Source organism: Megalobrama amblycephala, unplaced genomic scaffold, assembly GCF_018812025.1.
Source record: "Megalobrama amblycephala isolate DHTTF-2021 unplaced genomic scaffold, ASM1881202v1 scaffold320, whole genome shotgun sequence".
NCBI lineage: Eukaryota > Metazoa > Chordata > Actinopteri > Cypriniformes > Xenocyprididae > Megalobrama > Megalobrama amblycephala.
This window is the reverse complement of record NW_025953343.1, coordinates 327,804-351,952: the sequence shown is the minus strand read 5'-3', so window position 1 is coordinate 351,952 and position 24,149 is coordinate 327,804. Positions and strand designations below refer to the sequence as shown.

At 39.0% G+C, this 24,149-nt stretch overlaps 1 protein-coding gene across 2 annotated transcripts in view; it reads right to left on the bottom strand.

Annotated features, from left to right (window-relative positions):
- LOC125261117 overlaps positions 1–24,149 on the bottom strand; it is a 182,639-nt gene that overhangs the window by 94,676 nt on the left and 63,814 nt on the right. For both annotated transcript variants that reach the window (XM_048179709.1, XM_048179711.1), the window contains exon 2: positions 18,759–18,962. In XM_048179709.1, the coding sequence (XP_048035666.1) occupies positions 18,759–18,926 (168 nt within the window). In that variant the 5' untranslated portion in view covers positions 18,927–18,962. The remainder of the gene's footprint in view (positions 1–18,758; positions 18,963–24,149) is intronic.

The following is a 24,149-nucleotide window of genomic DNA, read 5'->3' as shown; positions in this document are numbered from 1 at the left end:
ACAATGGATTTTAATTTAGATGGATTTACTTTTATTCGGTTTGACCGCGACACTATAAAAACTCAGAAAACGATTGGTGGGGGTCTTTGTATGGCTGTGAACAACAGGTGGGCAACGAACTTTACGTTGAGAGAAACCGATTGTTCAAAACATTATGAAATGATGGTGGTTTCCTTTCGCCCTCATTATCTCCCCCGCAAATTTACCCAAATAACAGTGATATTGGTGTACGTCCCAGGTCCTGATTTTACGTTGGCTGCCGAAAGTATTGCTGACACTTTCAATAATATTGTAAGCAGAGTTGGAGATCAGCTGGTGTTTCTGCTGGTGATTTTAATCGTTGTGACGTCACTACACTTCTGCCGAACTTGGAGCAGTATGTCACGTCTGTTACCAGGTTGGATAAAACACTGGACTTGTGCTTTGGAAATATACAAGGCGCCTACATCTCCAAGGCACATCCACCTCTCGGTCGATCTGACCACAATACCGTTCTGCTCTTACCTCGTTATAGACAAAAATTAAAAACTGAAAAAGTGCAAGCTAGGACTATTCAGGTATGGGACTTTGAATCTACTGAAACACTAAAGGGTTGTTTTGAAGCTACAAATTGGGATGTATTTTCTAAGGACTGTGAAAGTGATGTAGATATGCTTAATGCTTCAATATCTGGGTATGTTGATTTTTGTGTAGACACTGTAATTCCGGTGAAATGTGTGAGATGTTACCCTAACAATAAGCCCTGGGTTACAAAAGATCTTAAACATTGTTTACATCTTAAAAAAATAGCTTTCTTAATTGGTGATGAATTTGGTTTTAAACTCTTACAGAAAGAATTAAAACAAAAAATTAAGGTAGCTAAACAGGAATATGCAAGGTTGAGGAAAAGTTTACAATGGGTAATGCACAGATGGCCTGGCATGGCTTAAATATCATGATGGGGAGAAATCAGAAGAAACACAATATCCAGTGCCCTGATCCTGTCTGTTTTGCTAATGAATTGAACCAATTTTATGCTCATTTTAATAACAGTTTTTTAGATGAGCACTGGACTCCTACAGAGCATCCTGATTTACCACACATGACAATTGAGGAACAAAATGTGGAGAAGGTTTTAATGCAGATTAAACCAAGAAAGACATCTGGGCCAGATGGAATAAAGGGCAAGGTATTGAGAGAATGTGCAGTTCAGCTGAAGGGGGTGTTGACACAACTCTTTCAGCTGTCTCTTGATTTGGGCGTTGTTCCGCAGGCCTGGAAGGAAAGCACCATCATCCCTTTACCAAAAAAGGCACATGCTAAGCAGCTTGTGGACTACAGGCCAGTGGCTTTAACATCTGTGCTCTGTAATGCATGGAGAGAGTAGTTTGTCAGCAACTCTCACAAATAGTGTCTGGTAAACTTGATCCGTTGCAATTTGCTTATCGAACTGGACGTGGAGTTGAGGATGCCACTCTTACTCTGTTGGACAGGGCGGTAAAGCATTTGGACTCAGCAAATTCATGGGTCAGGATTTTATTTATGGACTTTTCTTCAGCTTTTAGCACAGTGAACATAAACACACTTTTAAGGCGTCTGGACGAATTACAAGTGCATCAAACCTTGATTTTATGGATTAACAGTTTCTTACAGGATCGCCCCCAACATGTGCTGGTGAATGGTAGAAAGTCTGGAAATGTGGTTTTGAAAACTGGTCTCCCACAGGGATGTGTTTTATCCCCAATTCTTTTCTCAATTTACACAAATGAGATAACCTGTTATGATGAAAATTTGATGCTCTTAAAATATGCAGATGACATGGCACTAGTGGGATGTGTGAAGGATACCCAATCACTGGACAGTTATTTTAACTTTGTTAATGCCTTTGCATCGTGGACTGAGCAGAGTTTCTTGCAGCTTAATATAAATAAAACTAAGGAAATGTGTTGTGGGGTTAGCAATGCATGTATACATTTTAAACCTTTGATAATTAATGGTGAGGTAGTTGAACAGGTGGGATCTTTTAAATATCTGGGTACAGAGATTGACTCCCAGTTTATGTTTGGGAAACATTCAGATAGTGTCTTTAAGAAGGCTTACCAACGTCTAGGCTTACTGAGGAAACTGAGAAGTTTTAACATTGAAAAAGACATTTTGATAGTTGTGTATAAATCTCTTATTGAGTCTGTGCTCACTTTTAACATGGTGTCCTGGTTTAATTCTCTCTCTCAAGTCAAGTCAAGTCAAATTTATTTATATAGCGCTTTTACAATTGGTAATTGTTTCAAAGCAGCTTTACATATTAGACGCACAGAAAAAAAGGGAAGTGGTTAAAAATAAGCTGTACAAACAAGCGTGGTAATATGTAACATATACAAGATGGTGCTACATTAAGCCAATGTCGGCTGACTCCCAGGGGTGGAAAAAAGTTTGTTCATCTCTCTGTTAAATGTAAGAACAAACTTTTAAGGATTATAAATATGGCTGGTAAAATTATTGGAGCAAAGCAAGTATCTTTGTCTGACCTTTATACTGTTGCAGTAAAAAGAAAGACTTCCGCCATTTTGGCAGATACATCTCATCCACTTAATAGTTCATTTCCAGTACTTCCATCAGGTAGACGGTACAAAGTACCCCTGATTAAAAAGGCTAAGTATAAGAAGACCTTTGTACCGACAGCCATTGATATTTTAAATAGGATTGTAAGATGAGTTGTTGTTGTTGTTGTTGTGAAGTTTTTAAATTATTGTTTGTTCTGTTGTTGTGTTAATGTTTTTTGTTGTTGAGCCTTGTCTGAAGACAATTTTCTACCCCTGTGGGGCTAGACAATAAAGCTTTTGAATTGAATTGAATTGAATTGAATTGAATTGAATTGAAAACCCAGGAATCGTTGCAGTTCTTTTACAGAAGTGGGAATGGGCCAGTCCTTGATCACGGAGACCTTTCTCTTGTCCATCCGGATGCCACTGCGTTCGATGTTGTAACCAAGGAACTGCACTGTGGGCTGGTGGAAGATGCATTTCTCAGCCTTGAGGAATAGGTTGAAAGCCCTCAGGCATTGCAGGACCTCCACAACGTGGCAGCGATGGTCGGCCAGGCTCAGGGAGTAGATCAAGATGTCGTCGATGTAGACCAGAACTGACTTGTGCAGGAACTCCTTGGAGCACCTCATGCATGAAGTCCTGAAATACGGAGGGGGCGTATTCCATAAGGCATAACAAGGTACTCATAGTGGCCGGTAGGGGTCACAAAAGCTGTGTTCCATTCCACACCTTGGAGATGTTCCAGTGCTGATGGGACGAGAGGAAGTGGGTATCTGAATTTGACAGTAATCTTGTTCAAAGCTCTGTAATCTATGCAGGGCCGGAAGGCTCCGTCCTTCTTCGCCACGAAAAATAAGCTGGAAGCAGCAGGGGAAGTAGACGGACGAATATAGCCTTGAGATAGAGCTTCAGTGATATAGTCCTCCATGGCCTTCTCCTCCGGGATGGAGAGGGAGTAGATCTTCCCTCTGGCACTGGCTCACCGGGAATCAGATCTATTGCACAGTCCCATGGCCGGTGTGGAGGCAGCGTGGAGGCCTTCTTAGGACAGAAGACATCACTGAAGTGAGAGTAACATTTAGGGATGTCTGTTGAGCAATTTTCAAGTGGACTTTCCACAGATGTAGCGCAGACTTGGACTTTTTCAGAACGTGGGAGACTTGGAACAGGAAACTCTGGAAAACAGTCATTAAAACATTGGTTAACCCACTTCAGGATCTCTCCTGTCCTCCAGGAGATGATGGGGTTGTGCTGCTCCAACCAGGGGTGCCCTAAGATCATGTCAGTAGTTGAATCCTCCAGAACCAGCAGATGGATTTCCTCCACGTGAAGAATGCCGACTTGAAGTTGAATAGGGCCGACACTGTAGCGCACTTGTCTTAGAGGTCTTCCTGTCACCGAGTGGATTTGGTAGGTTTTCAGCGTGGCTGTTGTTTTGAGATGAAGCTGGCGGCAGAGGGCTCCGGAGATGAAATTCCCGGCTGACCCAGAGTCGAGAAGAGCATTAACTGGAAGACGTTGGCTGGTTCTGGGAGGCTGATGGATTCTGGATGGCAGAGGATGGATGGGAAAAGTGACTGGCCCTGTTGCTCTTTGAGACACAACTGCATATGAGTGGTGAATGTGATAGAGAGATGGATAAATTGTTCGAGCCCGATGGAGTCCTCGTATGCAGCGAGATGCAACTGCACGTGGGGGTCCAGACCTTGATGGTAGGTGGCGATCAAGGCTTGTTCGTTCCAACCACTTGATGCCGCTAGGGTTCTAAACTGGAGAGCATAATCAGTCACAGACATGTAACCTTGTTTTAGTTTACACAATGTCTCACCAATGGAAGAATCCCAGGCAGGATTTCCAAAAACTTCCTTGAAATGAGCAGTGAAGCTTGACAAAGACTGAACAATGGGATTTTTCTGTGACAAGAGTGGTTCAGCCCAGTGAAGAGCTTTCCCATTGAGTTGAGAGATTATGAACGCCACTTTTGAGCTGTCTGTGGGATACAGGTGCGGTTGCATCTCCAGGACCAGCGAACACTGCAGCAGGAATCCGTTGCAATCCTCCACCGAACCAGAGAAGGTGATTTTCTTGAATAAGAAAATCGCTTGGCCATGGGACTGGCGACCGCTGGTGGTGAAGGAGAAGCAGTGGGGAATGCGGAAGTGTGTGCTGGCGGTGTTGTCGTGGGAGTGCTGGAGAGTGTTCGACAAAGTGCATCCACAAGATCAAGCAGAACAGAGTCCCCCATCCAAGAACTGCCGTACAACGGAAGAAGTGAATGGCTACAACCCAAAACATCACCGGCCTCCACTACAGAATTCTTCCCTGCCAACCAAAGAAGAGAGCTCATCCGTGCAGTCCCCAAAGCTGCACACGAGATGACCCTTAAAGACCTTGACAAGCTGGCTAAGAACATCACACAGTTCAACCCGAACTCCACAGAGAGCCACAACATCCAGATCTACCTCCGAGATATTCACTTCCACCCAGAGGTGAGACCTAATGTGACTGACAGAGACAGGCTGTATCTCCTTAGGTCCACATCCAGCCCAGAGGTACGAAGCTTCTTAAATCAACAACCTGTTCACATTAAGCACAACTACCAGCTATTACATGAGTCACTGATCAAAGAATTTACAGGCCCAGAGTCTGAACATGGACTGTTAGTCACCTTGGAAACCAAACAAGGTCGACAAGAGACTCCCCAAGCTTACTACAACCATTTCCAACAAGCTTACTTAGGTGCACATAACGAACCTGAACTTGAAGAGGATGTGAACCCTCTTTCTGAGATAGCTGCACCCTGGACTAAGTCACCATCTTGGCCTGCCCAAGCACCATGACAATCCAACAGCTATGTGATTTGACACACAAGGCCTACATAAAACAAAAGATGACCTCAAAGAAAGGTTTGAAGACAGCCACAATTTCAAACTCCATCAGCCAAGATCCAAGTCGTGCACTGCAAGACACTCAGTGGCATGACAACGCCACAGCATATCATAAAGAGCACAGAGAATGTGGCTCCCATGCCACTGACAGCTACCACACCGACAGCTAGGAAAAGTCATGGGAACAGCCACACTTCAAGAAACCCACCAGAAAGAAACATCTGGGAACCTAACTGGACATTCAAAGTCCATCAACCAACACATTCAAGTGCATCTAATGAGGGTAATCGACGATAGAACCCACCTCGGCACCACTCAGCTAAACACAGCACTGAGTACACCCAAGAACAAGACAGTTCTTGGTCAGAAGACATGGAACAACTGATGAGGCAAATGACAGCGTTCTTCGCAAACAACATAAATAGGGATGATCACAAGGATGAGTCACCCTCGTTATGACTAGAGATGGAATGGAAGGTCAATGATCATCTGATACACGTTCCAAATTGAGATGACAGCCAACTGTTCAACATCAACACAGAACAAAGCGGTCTCTTATAGCCAAACACAGCTGAAAACTCAGTAGTACCAGAAAACACAGTTCTGGTTACTCATCACCCACCAATAAATCCAACGAGTTCCCAACTCAAGAACCCTGCTTGTGCAACAGTAACAACAGTAAGCACAAAAGGTCAGACAGTCTGTCACAACCAGAAGGCGTTACAAAGGAATGCAACGTAGGAGACAAAGTTTTGCACCACAGCTCAACGCAGCCATGTTCAACTACCTCCCACTTTCTGCCAAAGAACTTCCTGCCTCAGTGGACTGACTCCCATCAGATTATGGACGATCCCTCATCCCCAAGTCAAAGGTGCAAAGATCCAGGTCCATCTTCATCTAAAGCCCTCAAGAAAAGGGGGGAGCAAAACAGACTGAAACAGATCTGACCATACATACACTACACTACATTACACTACACTACCATATTAACATACTCACCAACATGTTCTTCCTACAGACAGAAATTAGTTTCAGAAACTAGCTCAACATCGACTTAGCTACATTCACCATAAGAAACATGCAACTATCTGCACAACAAGTAGAACACCTCTCATTGAGCTATGATACATGACACCTTAGATGCACTCAGAAGTGTTAGCCGAACCAGGAAACATTCAACTGCTTTGTTTTGTTTTTCCTCTTCCTCTCCTCCCCTTCTTCTTTATAAGGTAAAATACCTGTCTACCCCATAAGGGTCAAGGTCATGATATTAGGATTGACACACCACGCCTAAGGTCTGAAAGCCACCTTCAAATTTGAATGTGAGCCAGAGAGCTCCATGCATGATGGTTCACATCATTTTCACCACAAATGATGTCACCAGAAAATGAAGGGTAATATGGTCTCAACCTAAAACAATTTAGAAGAGAAGAAAACAAACAATTTATTCACATATTATGATCCAAGCATTAACATACTAAGACAATTTAAAATAACATTCCTAAAAATTGAAATTAATCCGTTAGTACTCGGATAATCTAATGCCCTGCACCAGTACAGTGGTCAATCATGGAGGTGTTGTTTTGTTGTTGCTTTGCATGTGTCTGCTTCTTCTGCCTGTGTTTCTTCAGTGTCCAACGTCTGGAACCGTAGGACAAACCAGACAAATGAATTCATTCAGATGATTATTTCAAAACATAATTCCAGAAATCCAAGCTCAGAGAATCTAATTTTCGGCTCCAGCCTGTCTACAAAAAACAAAACAAAAAACCCCTGCTTGGTACTTTTATGACACCTATGCTTCCTGATAGAAGGAGAGGTGACAAACTCAAGCTATTTGTGACAAACCAAATGGTCACCAAGAAGATAAAGAGTCTTTGATCTCCAGATCAAAAGAGACAGAGAGACAATGCAGGCTTCTTTTGTTTCTCTGAGTGACTTAACTTTACAGAAAAACTCACAGAGACTGTTTCTACAACTAAAACGACATTGAATGGTTCCAAACAATTTGAAATGGACTTATCAAACATCTTTTAACTACATAAAATGTATATCATGTCTACACATGCTACATGTAACCAGTTATGCTTTAGAACACCCACAATTCATGTAAATGTGATAACTTTTGAATGGTTGAATGAAAGTATTTAGTGTCAGATATGATTTTAATTCTCTTCCTCTCCTCTAAATAATGGCTTGAATGAAATCTGTGTAAAATGTATCATATTCCATTTAATAGAAATTATGTCTAAAATGGTACTCTCTGCCGAAGCCGGCAATTCCAGAGACACTTATTTTATGATTGGGGTGGAGAAAGCCACCTTTTGAAATAAGACTACATCTGATTCAAGCCATCCAAGCTCATTCAAGCCATCCAACTTTCACTCACTTTTCTTCTTTTCTTTTTCTTAATTTTCTTTTTTGTGAGAGTCTCGTGTTCTAAGTTTTTCCGCAAAGTTCAACCAACGACTTTTGCCGCTTCAACTTTAACTCTTTCATTTTGCCAGCAAGCTCAAACGTGATTGATTTTTACCTAACCCAATCCAGACCTGAAAGACCCTGCAACAGATCATCGACTTGGAAAACCCTTCTCTCCACGCCGACGAGGAGATTCACATTTAAAGTTGACTCAAGCAAGAACCTCCAGATCCTAAAGCTGTACTGGTGCATTTAAATGAATGATTAATGGTTCGTTCAGGTCAGGTCTTTTGAAGTGCATATTTTGCTAGGAATCCTGTTCATCATATCACTCTCTCTCTTAAAACTCTTTCTCTCTCATTTCCTTTCTTACTGCAATGCGTATGAATGTGTGTGTATTCGTGTTAGATTAGTTTGTGTTAGAATAAATAAAGTCTCTTGTAGATTTTAAAAGAAAGTGTCTTATGTGCTTGTAAAATTTAATGTCTTAAACTGTCAATCTTTAAGTTACCGCGCTCTAATCAGTGTTTTCAACGATTGTTGGATATTCATATCTATAAGTGTCATTGAAAGGATTCATGCATAAAGATGTTTATTTTTGTTCAGAAAAAAGGAATAATTTTTGTTGAATATTATTATTACTCACACTGATAAAATGTGTCTTTATTTTCCTTAAGATGCAATATGTTTTATTATACAGTTACACCAGTTATTGTCTTTTGGTTTGGTACCGCTAGTATTGCAAGATTTAATGAGAGCTTGAGAGACTATCGGGCCACAGGTACAATAGACACGCCCTCACATGCTCAAGACTTTCAGAGCGAGAGCCACGCTTAAGGCAGCTTCCAAAGGCTAGTTAACCAGCTGCATAAGGTACTTGTTTTGTACATGTATAATAATTGTAATTGTGAATTTGTGCTGTGCTGATTATACTGTTCAATGTACAAAGCTAGAAAAGGCACAAATCGATTGAATATTTGCCTAAAGACCTCCAAGTGACAGGCGGCCATGAGGTAGCTAATTTTATTTTACACTTGTGTGTTAGCAAGCCAAAAATGGAGTGTCTAATTGCACTGTTTACTCTGTCCTGTAGTTTTCATGACGTTTCATGGCATTTGAGAAGGTAAATAAATGCGCCCGTACTCGAGAAACCGTGTGCAGTGTTGTCATTGAGGAGCTACAGTATCCACTACAGTAGCTTAGTATGGCTCGAGCAGATGAACGCTGGACGATTCAGTTGCTCGGTCCTAAACTAAATGACTCTTTATAATTCCCTATAAATTAATTATTTCCTTTGAGCTAATTTTGCTCCTTTCCTTACATTTATTTTTTTCTTAATTTTGTTGTAAAATAAATGTTGATATATATTAACTTGCTTAGTACATTGAACAAATATACAGTGTGTAATAACTACAAAGTAATTAATATTACAAAAAAATTATGTTAAATTAACTCGAATTATTAAGTCCACATCACTTAATTTTTTGAGGCCAACCATTTTTCTCAAATTTAAGTAAATTCAACTTATCCAGGTTAACAGTGTATGTTTAGGTTCAGGATGGGGTTTAGGGATCTAACATTTATCTACAAAACGATAAAAGGGAAATTATACATGTATCTTTATGACATGAAAGATTTTCGCTGTACGTTTCAGCACCTTTCTAAACATACAAAAATTTACGTTTTGTGTCTTTGAAAGTTACATATTAATACCTACGTATTAACAATGAGACCAGGCTGGTAATAAAGGTTCTGAAAATGTAACTGATGAATGGCTTTCAATGATTTAAGGTTCAGTAAAATCAATAAGGTTCACAAATTCCATTAATGAATGCTTTGTTAATGGTAAGTCATTTTAATAAAGGGTCTACAAATGTTAGTAACACATCAATTAATGTTGAAATAGTGTACACTTTACAATAACATTCACAAATTCCATTAATGAATGCATTGTTAATAGTTAGTCATGTTAATAAAGAGTCTACAAATGTTAGTAACACATCAATTAATGATGAAATAGTGTACACTTTACAATAAGGTTCACAGATTCCATTAATGAATGCTTTGTTGAATGTAAGTAATGATAGTAAAGTGCATATAAACATGAAAAACATATCTGTTAACCCTCTGGAGTCTGAGGCTGATTTGGGGCCTGGAGAAGTTTTGACATGCCCTGACTTTTGTGCTTTTTTCAGTTGTTCATAAACATATTAATGGAAAAAGTGTCATTACACTGTATTCAGCACAAACTAGGCTACCATAATATTTGAGAAACATGTATGTACATGTTTGTATTTTTGAAGGAATAACGTTTATGCGTGGTTATTGAAAAAACAAAAAACTCAAGTCACTGAAATAAGGCCAAAAAAATAATATTATATATGTGTTCACAAGACTTCTGGGTATTGGAGATTGTAGACTAGAGTTTTTGCTTCAAAATTAGGTAAAAATGATCCTTCCTACTCCTTCATATAAAACAATAGAGAGATTTAAATTTTCTAAAACATCTTTGGTCAAGAAACACAGTATGCGTGGAGGCGTGAATCATCATGAATAGTGAGTGATTCCTACCTGAGAAGACAAAAGAATCGCATAAAGAGCTCTAATGAACTGCATAAATAATGAGCTCTTTCAGTCAGGTAGGCTGTGAAAAAACCCTCTGTTGATCATGTCTCAAAGCTTATCATGGTGTAAATTAAACATACAGAAAAAACAGCAATACTGTGAAATATTATTACAATTTAAAATAATGGTATTCTATTATATACTTTAAAATATAATGTATTCTGTGATGCAAAGTGTCTGAACAATTATGTTACCTCTATGGCATTTCAAATAGCCTTTTAGCTTAAAAGCATGCACATTTGGAGAAATATTGATGGATTCTCATATGTTTGTCAATTTTCTATACAGAGGAGTCATATTTATTCAGTATTTATTGTCATTACTGTGAGTGCTGGATACTGTGTTTTCAATTCATACTTGCAGCCGGAGGGCGCTCTGTGCACCTTTAGTCCACAAATATCTCCTAAAGAAGAATAGGCAATCCAGGAACTAACAGAGGCCAGAGATCGCTAACTATGGCTATTCAAAACACTTTTCAAGACAATAAATACACGATTGAGACGATGTATGCATGTATTGCTCAGAATTTGCGTCTGAATAGCGCTCGCTCCGTGGGCGTGGCCGCATTAGCGGATAATGAGCTGAATCACAGACTTCTGACATGGCTCTGTTTTCATATAGATTACATAAACAGAGAATATTTGTTTTCGATTTAACTTGCACGATTTAAAACCTTACATTTCAACGTTTTTTTAGACATAAGTCTAATTTTTTTGTGATTAGTATTCACTAAGTTACAGTTCATTTTCTGAGAACTATCAGATTGAACTTCGTTCAGATGGAGACGAGAGATCACGCATCATGTTAGTTTTCTTTATTTTTCGAAAAGCACAACATTTTGTTTTTACTCTGAGTGTACACAAATAAAAGAAGATATTCCACAGATTAAAATGGTGTATAGCTCTTAATTGTATGTGCAACACTGACAGAGTATTTTGAGTCTCTTTCACACTGGTAAGGAAAAAACTGCGGTGGTATCGCCGGCGATACCTCAGACCTCAGAGTGTTAATGTTCAGATGATTTCCACTTCAGAATTATGTTTACAGCCCAAATCAATGCCTTATTAATAAATAATGATGATAAGGTACACAATGGCATTTTTACCTTTAGGATAAGATGGTGAGTTAGAAATGTGCACCCTTAGTGTGTTAACTGCTACATATAGTAATGTACAGTAAGTTAACCTTAAAACATTAAGGCTATTTACAGGCATTGTTCATGATTAGTTCATGTTATCTAATGCATTAACTAATGTTAACTACTTGTGCTGTTAACGTGAATAGACGCATTCATGCGTGAGTTAACGTTAACAAAGATTAACTAATGCTGAACAGAGGTCCTCTATAGTCCTCTATGAGCCTAAAATACTGATATTCCAGGGAGGTCTCACAAGAGTCCTTCTACCTTCCGACCAGACTCCGGGAGTGCAGTACTCTATAGAACAACCCTCAACCCGAGGGGAGCACTAACCAGGCTCAACCGAGATGAGTATTGATCCAGTGGAACCTCCGACCTGATGCAGCCCTAGAGAACCAGAATGCTCATTTAGCTGAAAGTGCTAAAGGCCTAGCTCGACCCAGAGGCATCACCTTCAAGGTGGCCCACTCGAGGGCCAACTACCTGGTAGCGGATCTATTCTAGGGCTAGTATCAGGGAGGCTCCAGTAGGAAGTGCTAAGGGCCTACTCAACCCAGAGGATCACCTTCAAGATGGCCCACTCAAGGGCCAACTACTTGGTAGCAGATGTAGAACTCTAGGGCTAGTATCAGGGAGGCTGCTGTGGAGCCTGAGCTACCTGATATCAGTCTGCTTAACCCTAGGGAGCCAGGTTAAGCTGAATGGTGTCAAGGAGGCCCGAGGAGGGCCAACTACTTAGTAGCAGTCAAACCCCAGCAGAAACAGCCACTAGAGGTATTACAGGCTTGGGATGCGTGTTCACATTGCCAACACGAGCCGTGTACTAATCATATCACTTTCTACCCTTAAAACAAGGGGAGTACAAATCTATGCAACCAAGCTGACGAGGAGGCCTCAATCAGGGCCTACTTCTCCAGCATAACACGGCCACAGGCCCGGGGCTAATGCTTGAGCTCTAAGGGAGCGTACTCAACCCGCCATGCAAGGAGGGAGTACTTGATGCGCTCGACCTGAACATCACTGGTGTTGGGCACACATGGGGTACAGAGCTCTGGGAGCGAAGTGAGTTGGACCCTGAGACAGGCCTCAAGGGTGAAGGCCTGAGCAAAAGACTCCTGCTCCAAGATGAGTATTAACCGTATGAGCTCAGCTCTATAGAAATCAATGAGCTTTTGGTGGAGAGATTGCTCTAAAGCCTCAACTAGACAAAGCTACTACCAAAGCTCTAGAAAGCGGAGGCTTTCAGCATAGTGTTTTCCACTCTCTAAATGAGAGGAAGCCTTACAATTCTCAAAGGACAACCACAGGGGAGGCTTTTTGTCCTAACACCACTAGAGAACTGTAGCTCAGCATATCACTTTTACTCTAGTATTAAGAGGAGTCTCAGCTCAACATAGGCAGATTGAGGATTGAGGCAGATTTTAGACCAATGCAGAAGGCGGGCCTCACAGTGAGAGGAGGTATACTAGGATCACTAGCTGCCAGTCTTAAGCTGCTCTCTCAAGAACTGAACATGAGTGCCCCTCACCCAAACAAACAACACACAAGTTGTGTGTGTGATTAAATGGAAAATGCTTTGAACACAAATCCACACATCACGTTATATAGAGCACTGTCGGCTGAGACAATGCATCCTCAATCAGCAAATCACTCTTGTCAGCCGATGAAGCAGGTGAAAGATAAACACTAGAGATGCACCGATGTATTGGCCAACAATCGGTATCGGGCGATAAAAGCTATTATTATCACTATCAACCATCGGATGATTGTTTAAAAACTGCCCATGATCGGGCCGATTATATCCTGTCAATCAAAAAGGTGCAAAAAGACATGTTCAGACTGCAACTCATACATACTGTGTGTGAAGAAAATAACTTGTGTGTTGAATTTTAACGCATTAACAGTTTAAAAATAGTGACATTAAAGCAGGCTCTTTTTGACCCTATGAATCATCCGTAGTTCAAGCCAGGGTTGCCAGGTCTGCGTTATTTTTCCTACATCAAATATTAATTGTAGTGCCTCTCATCCAATAATTGCAAAAAGCTTTGTGCTTTGTTTCTTCTGATGAAAATGAAAGTTTCAGTTTTCAAATTCTGTCCATTTTATCATGAAATTCAAACAATAAATGGCGTTTTGACGCTCTTAAATGTGACGTGTCAGATCACTGTAACGCCTTAGTTCAGGCAGCAGCGTGGAGCGCAAGTCTTTTCTTCCTTTTCAAAGTTATATCTCGAAAAACATGAATGAACATCAAAGGTATGTTCAAACATATGTTAAAAGATATTGCACAACTGACTGGAATGTTTCACATCTCATGTTATCACTTTATTTGTGTTTCAACCGCGGAAAGACGTCAATAAAAAAGCTTGTGAATAATATGTCACATCATGTTACATTTACCTCAGGAATGTTTTCCAATGTTCCACAGCTCCTTAGCTATCTATATATAAAAAACACTAGAGAGGAGCTTATTTACTGTTAATAGGTTGTTTGCACATGACGTCACAGCAGCAGCGCGAATGATTCTGGAGAGCAGGGAGTGATTTTTCTATATAGGAATCCTATCAAAAACTCAAAATTTGTATGTTTTGCATCATTTATGGTTGCTCAAATCGATAAAATCGAGAACCCAGAAGGTTTTTATATCGTTTACATAACTTATACTATTTTTTATAACTTATATTGTTTTTTAACTTTAAAAGTTGTCGCCTTTAATAGCGTTTTGCATCTGCTGATACTGAAATGAATATGGATACCTGCTTACCTTATTTGTTTTTGACTTGGTTAAATATCCACATTCTTCATGGTATTCGTTTGCAGGGAAGAGAAGCTATTTTACCCCATTGAATGATAATTTGGTATTTTCACTTAAGTTTTGTAGTATTCCGTTCACAATGTTGATCTGGTTACCATGAGAACAGTGTCACGCGCTGCTGCTTCAACCATCATATGGTAGAAAATGTCCAAATAATTAAATGTTTAACAAGCTGACAGAAGTCGATTCAACAAAGACAACACTTTCAAAAACACTCAGCTATGTGATTATTTTATTGAGTGATAGGGAGTGGGTTAAATCAGTGACATTATTAGATTTGATATACGGCATCTTCCCGTCACCTCCTCAACCTGCTTACCTAAGTGTGTTTTTACACGTATAAACAATTGTATTACACCGTCCAGTTTTTTCTTTGAACGATGATGTGAGCTCCTGTTGCAATTCTCGATTCATCATAAATGACCTACAATGGCGACATTTTTCACAATCGCGACAGAAAATCAAAAATACTGCCCTAACTACACTAGTAGAAAGGCAGCGCGATATAAACAAACCCAGACTAGAACTGAACGTGGCATGACGGCAGCTTCACATTCTCTATATCTACCTCTTCGATGACAGGAAAGTCTTTCAATTCAGTGGAAAAGTCGCTCATCTTCATAACATAAAGATCACGTCCAACATATGTTGTGATTTTCTGTTTATACCTTTCTAAATCAGCACAGAAAGGACTTTTCTCCATCTCTTCCATTCTAATTTTCACTGCTTGCCCTTCACCGGTATTTTGCGCATCACCAGACTACAGTTGGTCCAAAATGCGGCAGCTAGAGTTCTTACTAGAACCAGAAAGTATGACCATATTAGTCCAGTTCTGTCAACATTACATTGGCTCCCTATTAAACATCGTATAGATTTTAAAATCTTGCTACTTACTTATAAAGCTCTAAATGGTTTAGCTCCCCAGTACCTAAGTGAGCTCTTAATGCATTATAGTCCTTCACGTTTATTGCGATCTCAGAATTCAGGCCAGTTGATAATACCCAGAATATCAAAATCAACTGAAGGCGGCAGATCCTTTTCCTATTTAGCACCTAAACTCTGGAACAATCTTCCTAGCATTGTTCGGGAAGCAGACACACTCTGTCAGTTTAAATCTAGACTAAAAACACATCTCTTTGCTCTTGCATACACATAACACATTATCAATACATTAACATTTTTCAAATCCGTTAAAGGATTGTTACGCTGCAATAATTAGGTCGGCCGGAACCGAGAACATTTCCTATAACACTAGATATACCTGTACATCAGAATAAGAATGGCATCTACGCTAATATCTGTCTCTCTGCTTATCCTGAGGTTTGCCGGTGCTGGATCCAGGCCGTATCCAGATCAGATGGAGAACCTGTGTCTGGACCTGACTACAACGTAGCCCAGGAGACAATGGGCCTACAGATCCAGTTCTGGCTGCATCTATAATTCAGATTTTTAATCCCCGTATCCGCTTACATATATTTATATATAATCTATTTTTAATCTCTATAATAAAAATGTATAATTCAGATTTTGATCTCCATATCCATTTACATATATTATATATATCTTCCAAGGGGTTTTTTCCCTCCTAGGACTTTTTTCCCAGTGTTAGCACGCTGGGTTTTTCTCCTAGGGGGTTTTTTCCACCCCTGGGAGTCAGCCGACATTGGCTTAATGTAGCACCATCTTGTATATGTTACATATTACCACGCTTGTTTGTACAGCTTATTTTTAACCACTTCCCTTTTTTCTGTGCTTCTAATATGTAAAGCTGCTTTGAAACAATTACCAATTGTAAAAGCGCTATATAAATAAATTTGACTTGACTTGACTTGACCAGAACCATGTGATTGCAAACAACCTATTATATGATTGTGTAAATTTGCCATGAAGGACCTTATGTGATACTAAGTTTTATACATTTCAGTTTTTATTGTAGTGTAATTATTATATCTGAAAATAAACAGCAGCTGAATATAATACCTCTGTTAATTGTAACCTCAAATATTGTAGTGTACCAAATGAGAGGGTTCCCTGTATAGTTTGCAACATTATTTGGGAGAGATTTTTTTTTTTCTTAAGAAAAAACAAACTATCGGTATCGGTATTGGCATTGGCCGATATCATTGTGAATAATTGGCTATTGGTATCGGCAGATCAATTTAGTATTGGTGCATCTCTAATAAACACCTCTCTCAAACACTTCAGCGAGCTCCTTCTGTGCATTACCAGGAACAGAAGCCTGTCAGTTCCAACACCAACAGTTCCCTCAAGACCTGAGCTCTAACAAAGGACTCACAAGTCATTTGTGTTATCGAGTATCAAATATTTATGACACGGATGTGCACACCACTTGAAACGTTTGCTTTAACAAGCCCATCTTAACTTGAACAGTGGTTCAACAAACAGTTCCTGAAGACAAAAAGAGGATGATGCCCCTTATATATTTCCTGGTCATAGGCTGTCGCCAGCCAATAGGACTGCCGTGATTTGATAGTTGCTTCATATACCAGTCATGCGGAGGCGTTCCCCATTAGTGTCTCAGGACGCAGTGCGAGTTTTTTTCAAAAGGGAACTTCAACACCCATAATGCACTGGGCATGTTGCTGTCCAAGGCCACTCCCAGTCTGCTATGAATATGCTTGACCAGAGTCAAATACAACCTTGATTTAGTAAAAAAAAAAAAAAATTCTTAGCAAACTTTAAGTCATAATGGTGTCAAATTGTATTGTTCCTGGGTGCAAGAATTCAAAGAGTAAATGTTTAGTGAGAGCGAGTTATTTTTGGTTTCCAGTAAAGGATCTAGTGCATTGTAGGTAGTGTATAAAATGCTGTAAAGAATTGTAAATATGGAGAGAACACAGTGATAGAAATTCTGAAAAAATCTCCATGTTTGTAGTCAACATTTCTGGATGACTATGAACAGTGAATTAGGCCAAATGGAAGGAGAAAAAAACTGAAATAAACTGCCATTCCGTCTGTCCCGCCCAACCCCTGAAGCCAAACGCCATTGCATGCTGGTGGTGTGCTAAATTTTAACTCCCTGCAAATTATTACCCCCCTCATTGGAACCCCTACCTGGTTGCCTAACCCTAACCCCACCCCCACAACTAATCCTAAATCTACCTATACTGGGGACTCGGTTCTGAATTCGGCACTGATAAGAAGGCTGTTGCCATATTGTTCCATTTTTACCATTATGCTGTTTAAAGAGTAGACAAAGTATGATACAAATTTCAGTGATAAACCTACTCTCATAATAACTGTTTTGTTAATAATCCTTTGTTGATCCGACTGTCCGAGGATGGGGGATACAAAAATGTACAAGTAAAATAAAACTGGAGCTGTCACTTTTGGTTTGGGATTGGTAAGATTTTTTAATGTTTTTGAAAGAAGTCTCTTACTCACCCAGTAATGCTCACCCTGGCTGCATTTATTTAATCAAAATATAGTAAAAATGGTAATATTGTGAAATATTATTGCAATTTAAATGAATTGTTTTCTGTTTGAATATATTTTAAAATGTAATTTATTGCTGTGTTGGCAAAGCTGAATTTTTAGCATTATTACTCCAGTCTTGTGTCGTGATCCTTCAGAAATCATTCTAATATGCTGATTTGCTACTCAAGAAAAGGTTCTGATTATTATCTATGTTGAAAACAGTTGTGTACATTTTTTTTCAGGATTCTTTGATGAATAGAAAGTTGAATAGAAAGTTGAAAAGAATAGCATTTATTTGAAATAGAAAGTGTTTGTAACATTATACACTACGGCTCAAAAGCTTGAGGTCAGTTAGAATTTGAATTAGAATAGAATTCTTTAAAAAAAACACACAAACACAACACACACAGAGGTTTGTTTTGCTGTCAAAATGAGGACATTCCATAGGCGTAATGGTTTTTATACTGTACAAATTGTACATTCTATCCCCCTACACTACCGCTACTCCTTAAACTAATGCATCCATTAACCATAATAGAAAGTTTATTAATACACATTTGAGTGGTTCTGAGACTGTAAAGTAGAGTTACTGAGTTCAAATGAATATATAAATAAAATTGGCTCCAAACATTTATACACAAAATTATTCAACCCCCCAAAATCAAAATTTTGTAGAGAATACATTACTCGTTATACACTCAAATAAACATTAACCTTTATGTTGCTAACAAGCTTCTAAAAACTTTCCTTACCTTGTGTGCAAAAGCTTCTAGTTCACTGATTCACACCTGGCTTTAAAAAGTCTTAAACAGTAAAACCAGAAGCATCTGGAGAAACTGTATTCTCCAGTTTTACTGTTGGAAAATTGGAGATACAGTTGAATTGTGATTACTTATAAATGAATATCTTATTACCTTAATGTCCTTTTTTCTTGTAGGGGTTGTAACAGATTCTCCACTGTTGTTATGGTCTTTCTCTTGTTCCTGCTCCTGGTCTTGATCCAGACTGAGGTCAGGATCAGCTTTCATCTCCAGAAATAAACTGCGACTGCTCACTCTCACTCTTCTGATACAGACAATCATGTATTTCACCCAGCGTGGACACCGGTTGAGAAAATTCTGTTGACACACAAAAGCAGAATGTTTAGGACTTTAGTAAAAACTGATACAAAACCAGTCTCTCCATGCGATTGACCACATGCAATAACACAAGACACAGGAAAGACTAAGGACAGACACATAATGCCTATAAAAAGGACTTCTTCTCCATGAATTCATAGATAAACCTTTCTGTGAATGAACATGCATATCCCCTAGGATATTGTGTGTATTAATACTGTTTTGTATATTATCTTGCATTGTGTACTGTTTTATGCATGCTTTATGATAGAATTATTACATAATGTAACCTTATTGGTATCTTGTTTCATATCAAAATAATCATTGTTTAATTTCCTACATATTGGTGTATACCCCCTCCTTATAACATGCACTGCATGCTTGTTATATTAATCAGAGAAAAAAGAGACACAAAACTGCCAGCCCACTATGATCATGCAAATGAGTCAGCTTCCAAACAAATAAACTTTTTCCATCTTGAAATGACACCTGTGCATTGGTCAAGCCAAACTCAGAGGTGTGACCTCTGCAGAAGTTAAAAGGCTACTATATTTAAGACCTCAGTTGTTGTTTGTGGAAAAAGAGTTAGGGAGAAGTGGAGACATTTAGCTCTACCCTACTGACAGAGCCTCAACCACAACAAGCCATGTTATAACTTTCGACCCGGGAGAGAGTACTCTCCTGACAACCACAGAGTCAGACTAACATCGCTGAAGTTTATCATTGCTCACTAAACCAGAAAGAACCTGCAACTGAAACTGTAACTTCACCACCAACAAACTACTAAACCACCAAGACTTTCATCCAATACTAGGGCTGCCCCCTAATACTCAACTAATCAATAGTCAATAAGAACAGGCTTGGTCGACAACATTTTCATTGATCAGTTAGTCACACAAAAAAAAAAAAGTTTCCACAGGAAGTGGCGCTGTCACGCAATTAGCGACGAGGAGTTTGTTACCACAGCAGGCCTGGCTGATCGACCTGTAAATTATCATGTCGGGAAGAAAATTGAAAGTGTGGGATCATTTTGAAAGGATAAAGGATGACCCCAAAAAAGTTGTCTGCAAACTCTGCAGGCAAACGTTTGTCTACCATTTGTCGCCATTTAAATGATACAGTATGACATGTTCAAACATGTAAGTAGAAGGTAGGCATTAGCCGTTTAATATTTTAATGCCACTCATTTTAATGTTAAAGGATTTCAAATAAAATTTTCCTGATAATTTACTCACCCCCATGTCATCCAAAATGTTCATGTCCAGATTTTTGATGAAAACATTCCAGGATTATTCTCCTTATAGTGGACTTCAATGGTCTCCAAACGGTTGAAAGTCAAAATTACAGTTTCAGTGCAGCTTCAAAGGGCTTTAAACGATACCAGACGAGGAATAAGGGACTTATCTAGTGAAACGATCTGTCATTTTCTAAAAAAAATACAAATGTATATGCTTTATAAACACTAAAATTAATTTTGACCTTCAACCGTTTGGAGACCATTGAAGTCCACTATAAGGAGAATAATCCTAGAATGTTTTCATCAAAAACCTTAATTTCTTTTCGACTGAACAAAGAAAGACATGAACATCTTGGATGACATGGGGGTGAGTAAATTATCAGGAAATTTTCATTCAGAAGTGAACTAATTCTTTAATGTGTGCCAGTATATTAGGTGCTTATCCGAGTATTCATGCAGAGTGTGTAAGACGTTAAATCATACTGACATGTTTAACTTAATGTGCATTTCTTTAGGCTCATCCACTATACTACTGCGAAGATGACGCGTCGTTAGCTTCAACTTCTCGGCCGTTGCTGACTCAAACTCTTGACATGAAACGTCTTAGTGAGAAATGAAAAAGAGACATTACGGACAAAATAGCTGACTTCAGTGCACTTGACATGAGACCAGTCAACATTGTCAGTGGTGAGGGTTTCAAACAAATGATTCAATTCCTTGAGCAAGGCTACAGTGTTTCCAAACGCGACACAGTAATGCACGCAATAACAAGCAAGTTCAGTATAACTAAAGAATTCATCTTCTGTTAAAAATGACTTTTAATTTTTCATTAGATGTTTCATTTGAAGGCTCATGCTTTATAGTGACAGTTAGTCATAATTGTCCATAATTGTATAAATAAATATTGTTTCTGATAAATATTGCTCTCCTGTCTCCCTCGCTGCTCAGAGTAGTTTGCTAGCTTTTAATCTTTTAATCTAAATCGCTATTACAACGCGTTTGCATCTCAGTAGCTTGTTAAATTGTCATCAGTCTCTCGCACGCTCCTTTTTCTTTTTCTACGCGTTCATCAAACAGCTGTGGTAAGTTGGATCAGTCTACAAACACGGTGAGTCATGTCATCCTCTCCTAGTATTGTATCGTACTCTGTTTGTCATATGTTCAGTATAGCTTTCTCTGTCAGCAACGAGGGATTTATATGTCATAAATGTAGGGAAATAGTCAGACTGACAGAGAAAATCTCAGAATTAGAGACACGCATCCAAACCTTAATCGAGGATAGTAAGAATGCAAGGGCTTCAGGTACTGTTTTGGATGCGACTAGCTTAATGAACTTACCGAACATTGTTCGGTTTCGGCTGTAGAGCCCACGCAGCAGGGCAATTGGGTAACGGTGAGGCGGCCTAGCCACGGAAAACACCACTCTTCTGTTCCAATAAGAACATCAAACAGGTTCTCCCCACTCAGTGACGCACCCACTGAGAATCTTGTTGAAAGTACCCTAGTTATTGGCAACTGTATTACACGGAACGTGAAAATAGAGACACCAGCCACCATAGTCACATGTTTGCCGGGAGCCAGAGCACATGACATCAAAGCAAATTTAAAAGTGCTGGCTAATGCTAATTGTAAATACTCTAAAATGATTATTCAGGTTGGCACTAATGATGTTCGACTTCGCCAGTCGGAGATCACTAAAATTAACATTAAAGAGGTGTGTGAACTCGCAAGTACAATGTCAGAAAAAGTAATTTGTTCATGGCCCTCTTCCTGTTCGTCGGAGTGGTGAGATAGTTAGCAGATAATCATCACTCAATGGTTGGCTGTCTAAGTGGTGTCCGCAGAATAATATAGGTTTCATAGACAATGAACAGTTTTTGGGGCAGACCTGACCTGTTGAAAAGAGATGGTATTCATCCCTCCTGGGATGGTGCTGCTCTTCTCTCTAGTAGTATGGCATAGTCTTAGAGCTGAAACATGATAAACTAGGTCCCAGGTCAGGAAGCAGACATACTGGCTAAACCGACCGTCTGCTAGCTGCCGCACGTTACAGAAGTCAGATAATTCCCAAAACATAGAAACTCTTCCACCTAAATATTATCACATAGAGACTGTGTCTGTACCCCGAATTAGTAAAAATAAAAAACTTCCAAACCCATTTAAGGGTAAAAATTTAATTGATGTTCAACAAATAAAAAATAGAGATAATACTGAGAAACAAATTATAAAGCCTGGGTTGTTAAATATTAGATCCCTTTCTTCAAAAGCACTTATTGTAAATGATATTATCACAGACAATAATCTAGATGTGCTGTGTTCAACAGAAACTTAACTAAAACCGGACAATTACATTAATTTAGCTGAGTCTAGCCCTCAAGGTTATGATTATTGACAAAATCCTCATCAGAAAGGCAAAGGGGGAGGTATTGCTGTAATTTATAGTAATATTTACAGTATTGGTCAAAAGTCTTTCAAATATAATTCCTTCGAAGTGATGGTACTTTATGTAACATTATGTAAGTTGACATTTGTGCTGGCTACTGTATACTGTATACTGGCTACACCATATAGACTTTATCAAAGAATTTGCTGATTTTCTATCGGAGTTAGTACTAGCTGCGGATAAAGTCCTTGTTGTTGGTGATTTTAATATCCATGTAGATAATGAAAAAGATGCATTGGGATTGGCATTTACAGACATTTTCAATTTCAAATGAGCTTTATTAGCATGACTGTGAATCACAGTGTTGCCAAAACATTAACATATTATACATAAATAATAAAATAAACAAACAAACAAAACATATATTTATACATCATGTTACATGCAGCAATGCAAACAAATCCATCTTAGTAAATTAATAAATAAAGCAGGTCTCTAGAGAGTTATCCATCTCTAATGTTGTGAATGGCTAACACATATTTTGCAGCTAGTGTAGCTGTGTTATCATCTTCACCAAGTATGAAGGGCATTTTCTCAGTATCACTCAGTTCAATGAATGATGGAATTAGTGTTCCAAGTATGGAGAGAAATGTTTCTCTTGCATTGTGATATTTAGGACAGATGAGTAGAAAGTGTTTCTCATCCTCTATTTGCTGTAGATCACAGTGTCTACAGATCCTCTGCTCTCTCGCTGTTCATGTTTGTCTATGTCTTCCTCTCTCTATTTCTAGATCATGGTCACTTAATCTGTATTTGGAGAGGATTTGTCTTTCTTTAAATTGTTTGATTAATAAATAATTTGCCAATTTAGTGGTTCTATTTAGGGTCGAGTAACATTGGAGTTTATTTTGGATCTCAAAATGTGCTTTTAGTGATTCATCATGAGTATCTTTTCGATTTTTGTCAATTTCTTTAATAATAGTTTTGGGGTTGTAGCTGTGGTCCACTGGGAATTGAGTTTCATGGACAAGTTGAAGAGCGAGTGTGTTAAGAGGATGAGATTCTGCTGAGGTTTCATTGGCGAGGAGGGCTATATATTGGACTGAATCAGGATCAGACTGATGGAGGTGATGCCAGAACTGAACACATCTATTTTGGATCTCAATGTTCAGTGGGTACAAACCTAATTCAGCCCTACAGGCGTCGTTGGATGTGCTTCTGTGAACCCCTAAAATGTTTTTGCTAATTTCCAATTGTAGTTTTTCTACTGAAGTTTTATCCCAATTTCTAAAATTTTGTATTGGTCCCCAAATTTCACATCCATATAAAAGAATTGGTTTTATTATTGAATTATATAATTTTATCCAAGTTTTAATGGGTAATTTTAAGTGACCGCATCGTGACTTTATAGCATAAAAAGCCCTCCGAGCCTTTTCACTCTTTCACACTTTGTTTTAACAGCCAGACCAAAGCTTCCCGAAGCGCTGATGTCGATGCCCAGATAACTGTAGCTAGTGCTATGCTGTAGGACCTGGCCTTTATAAGTGAACTGGTGTTTGTTTGCCTG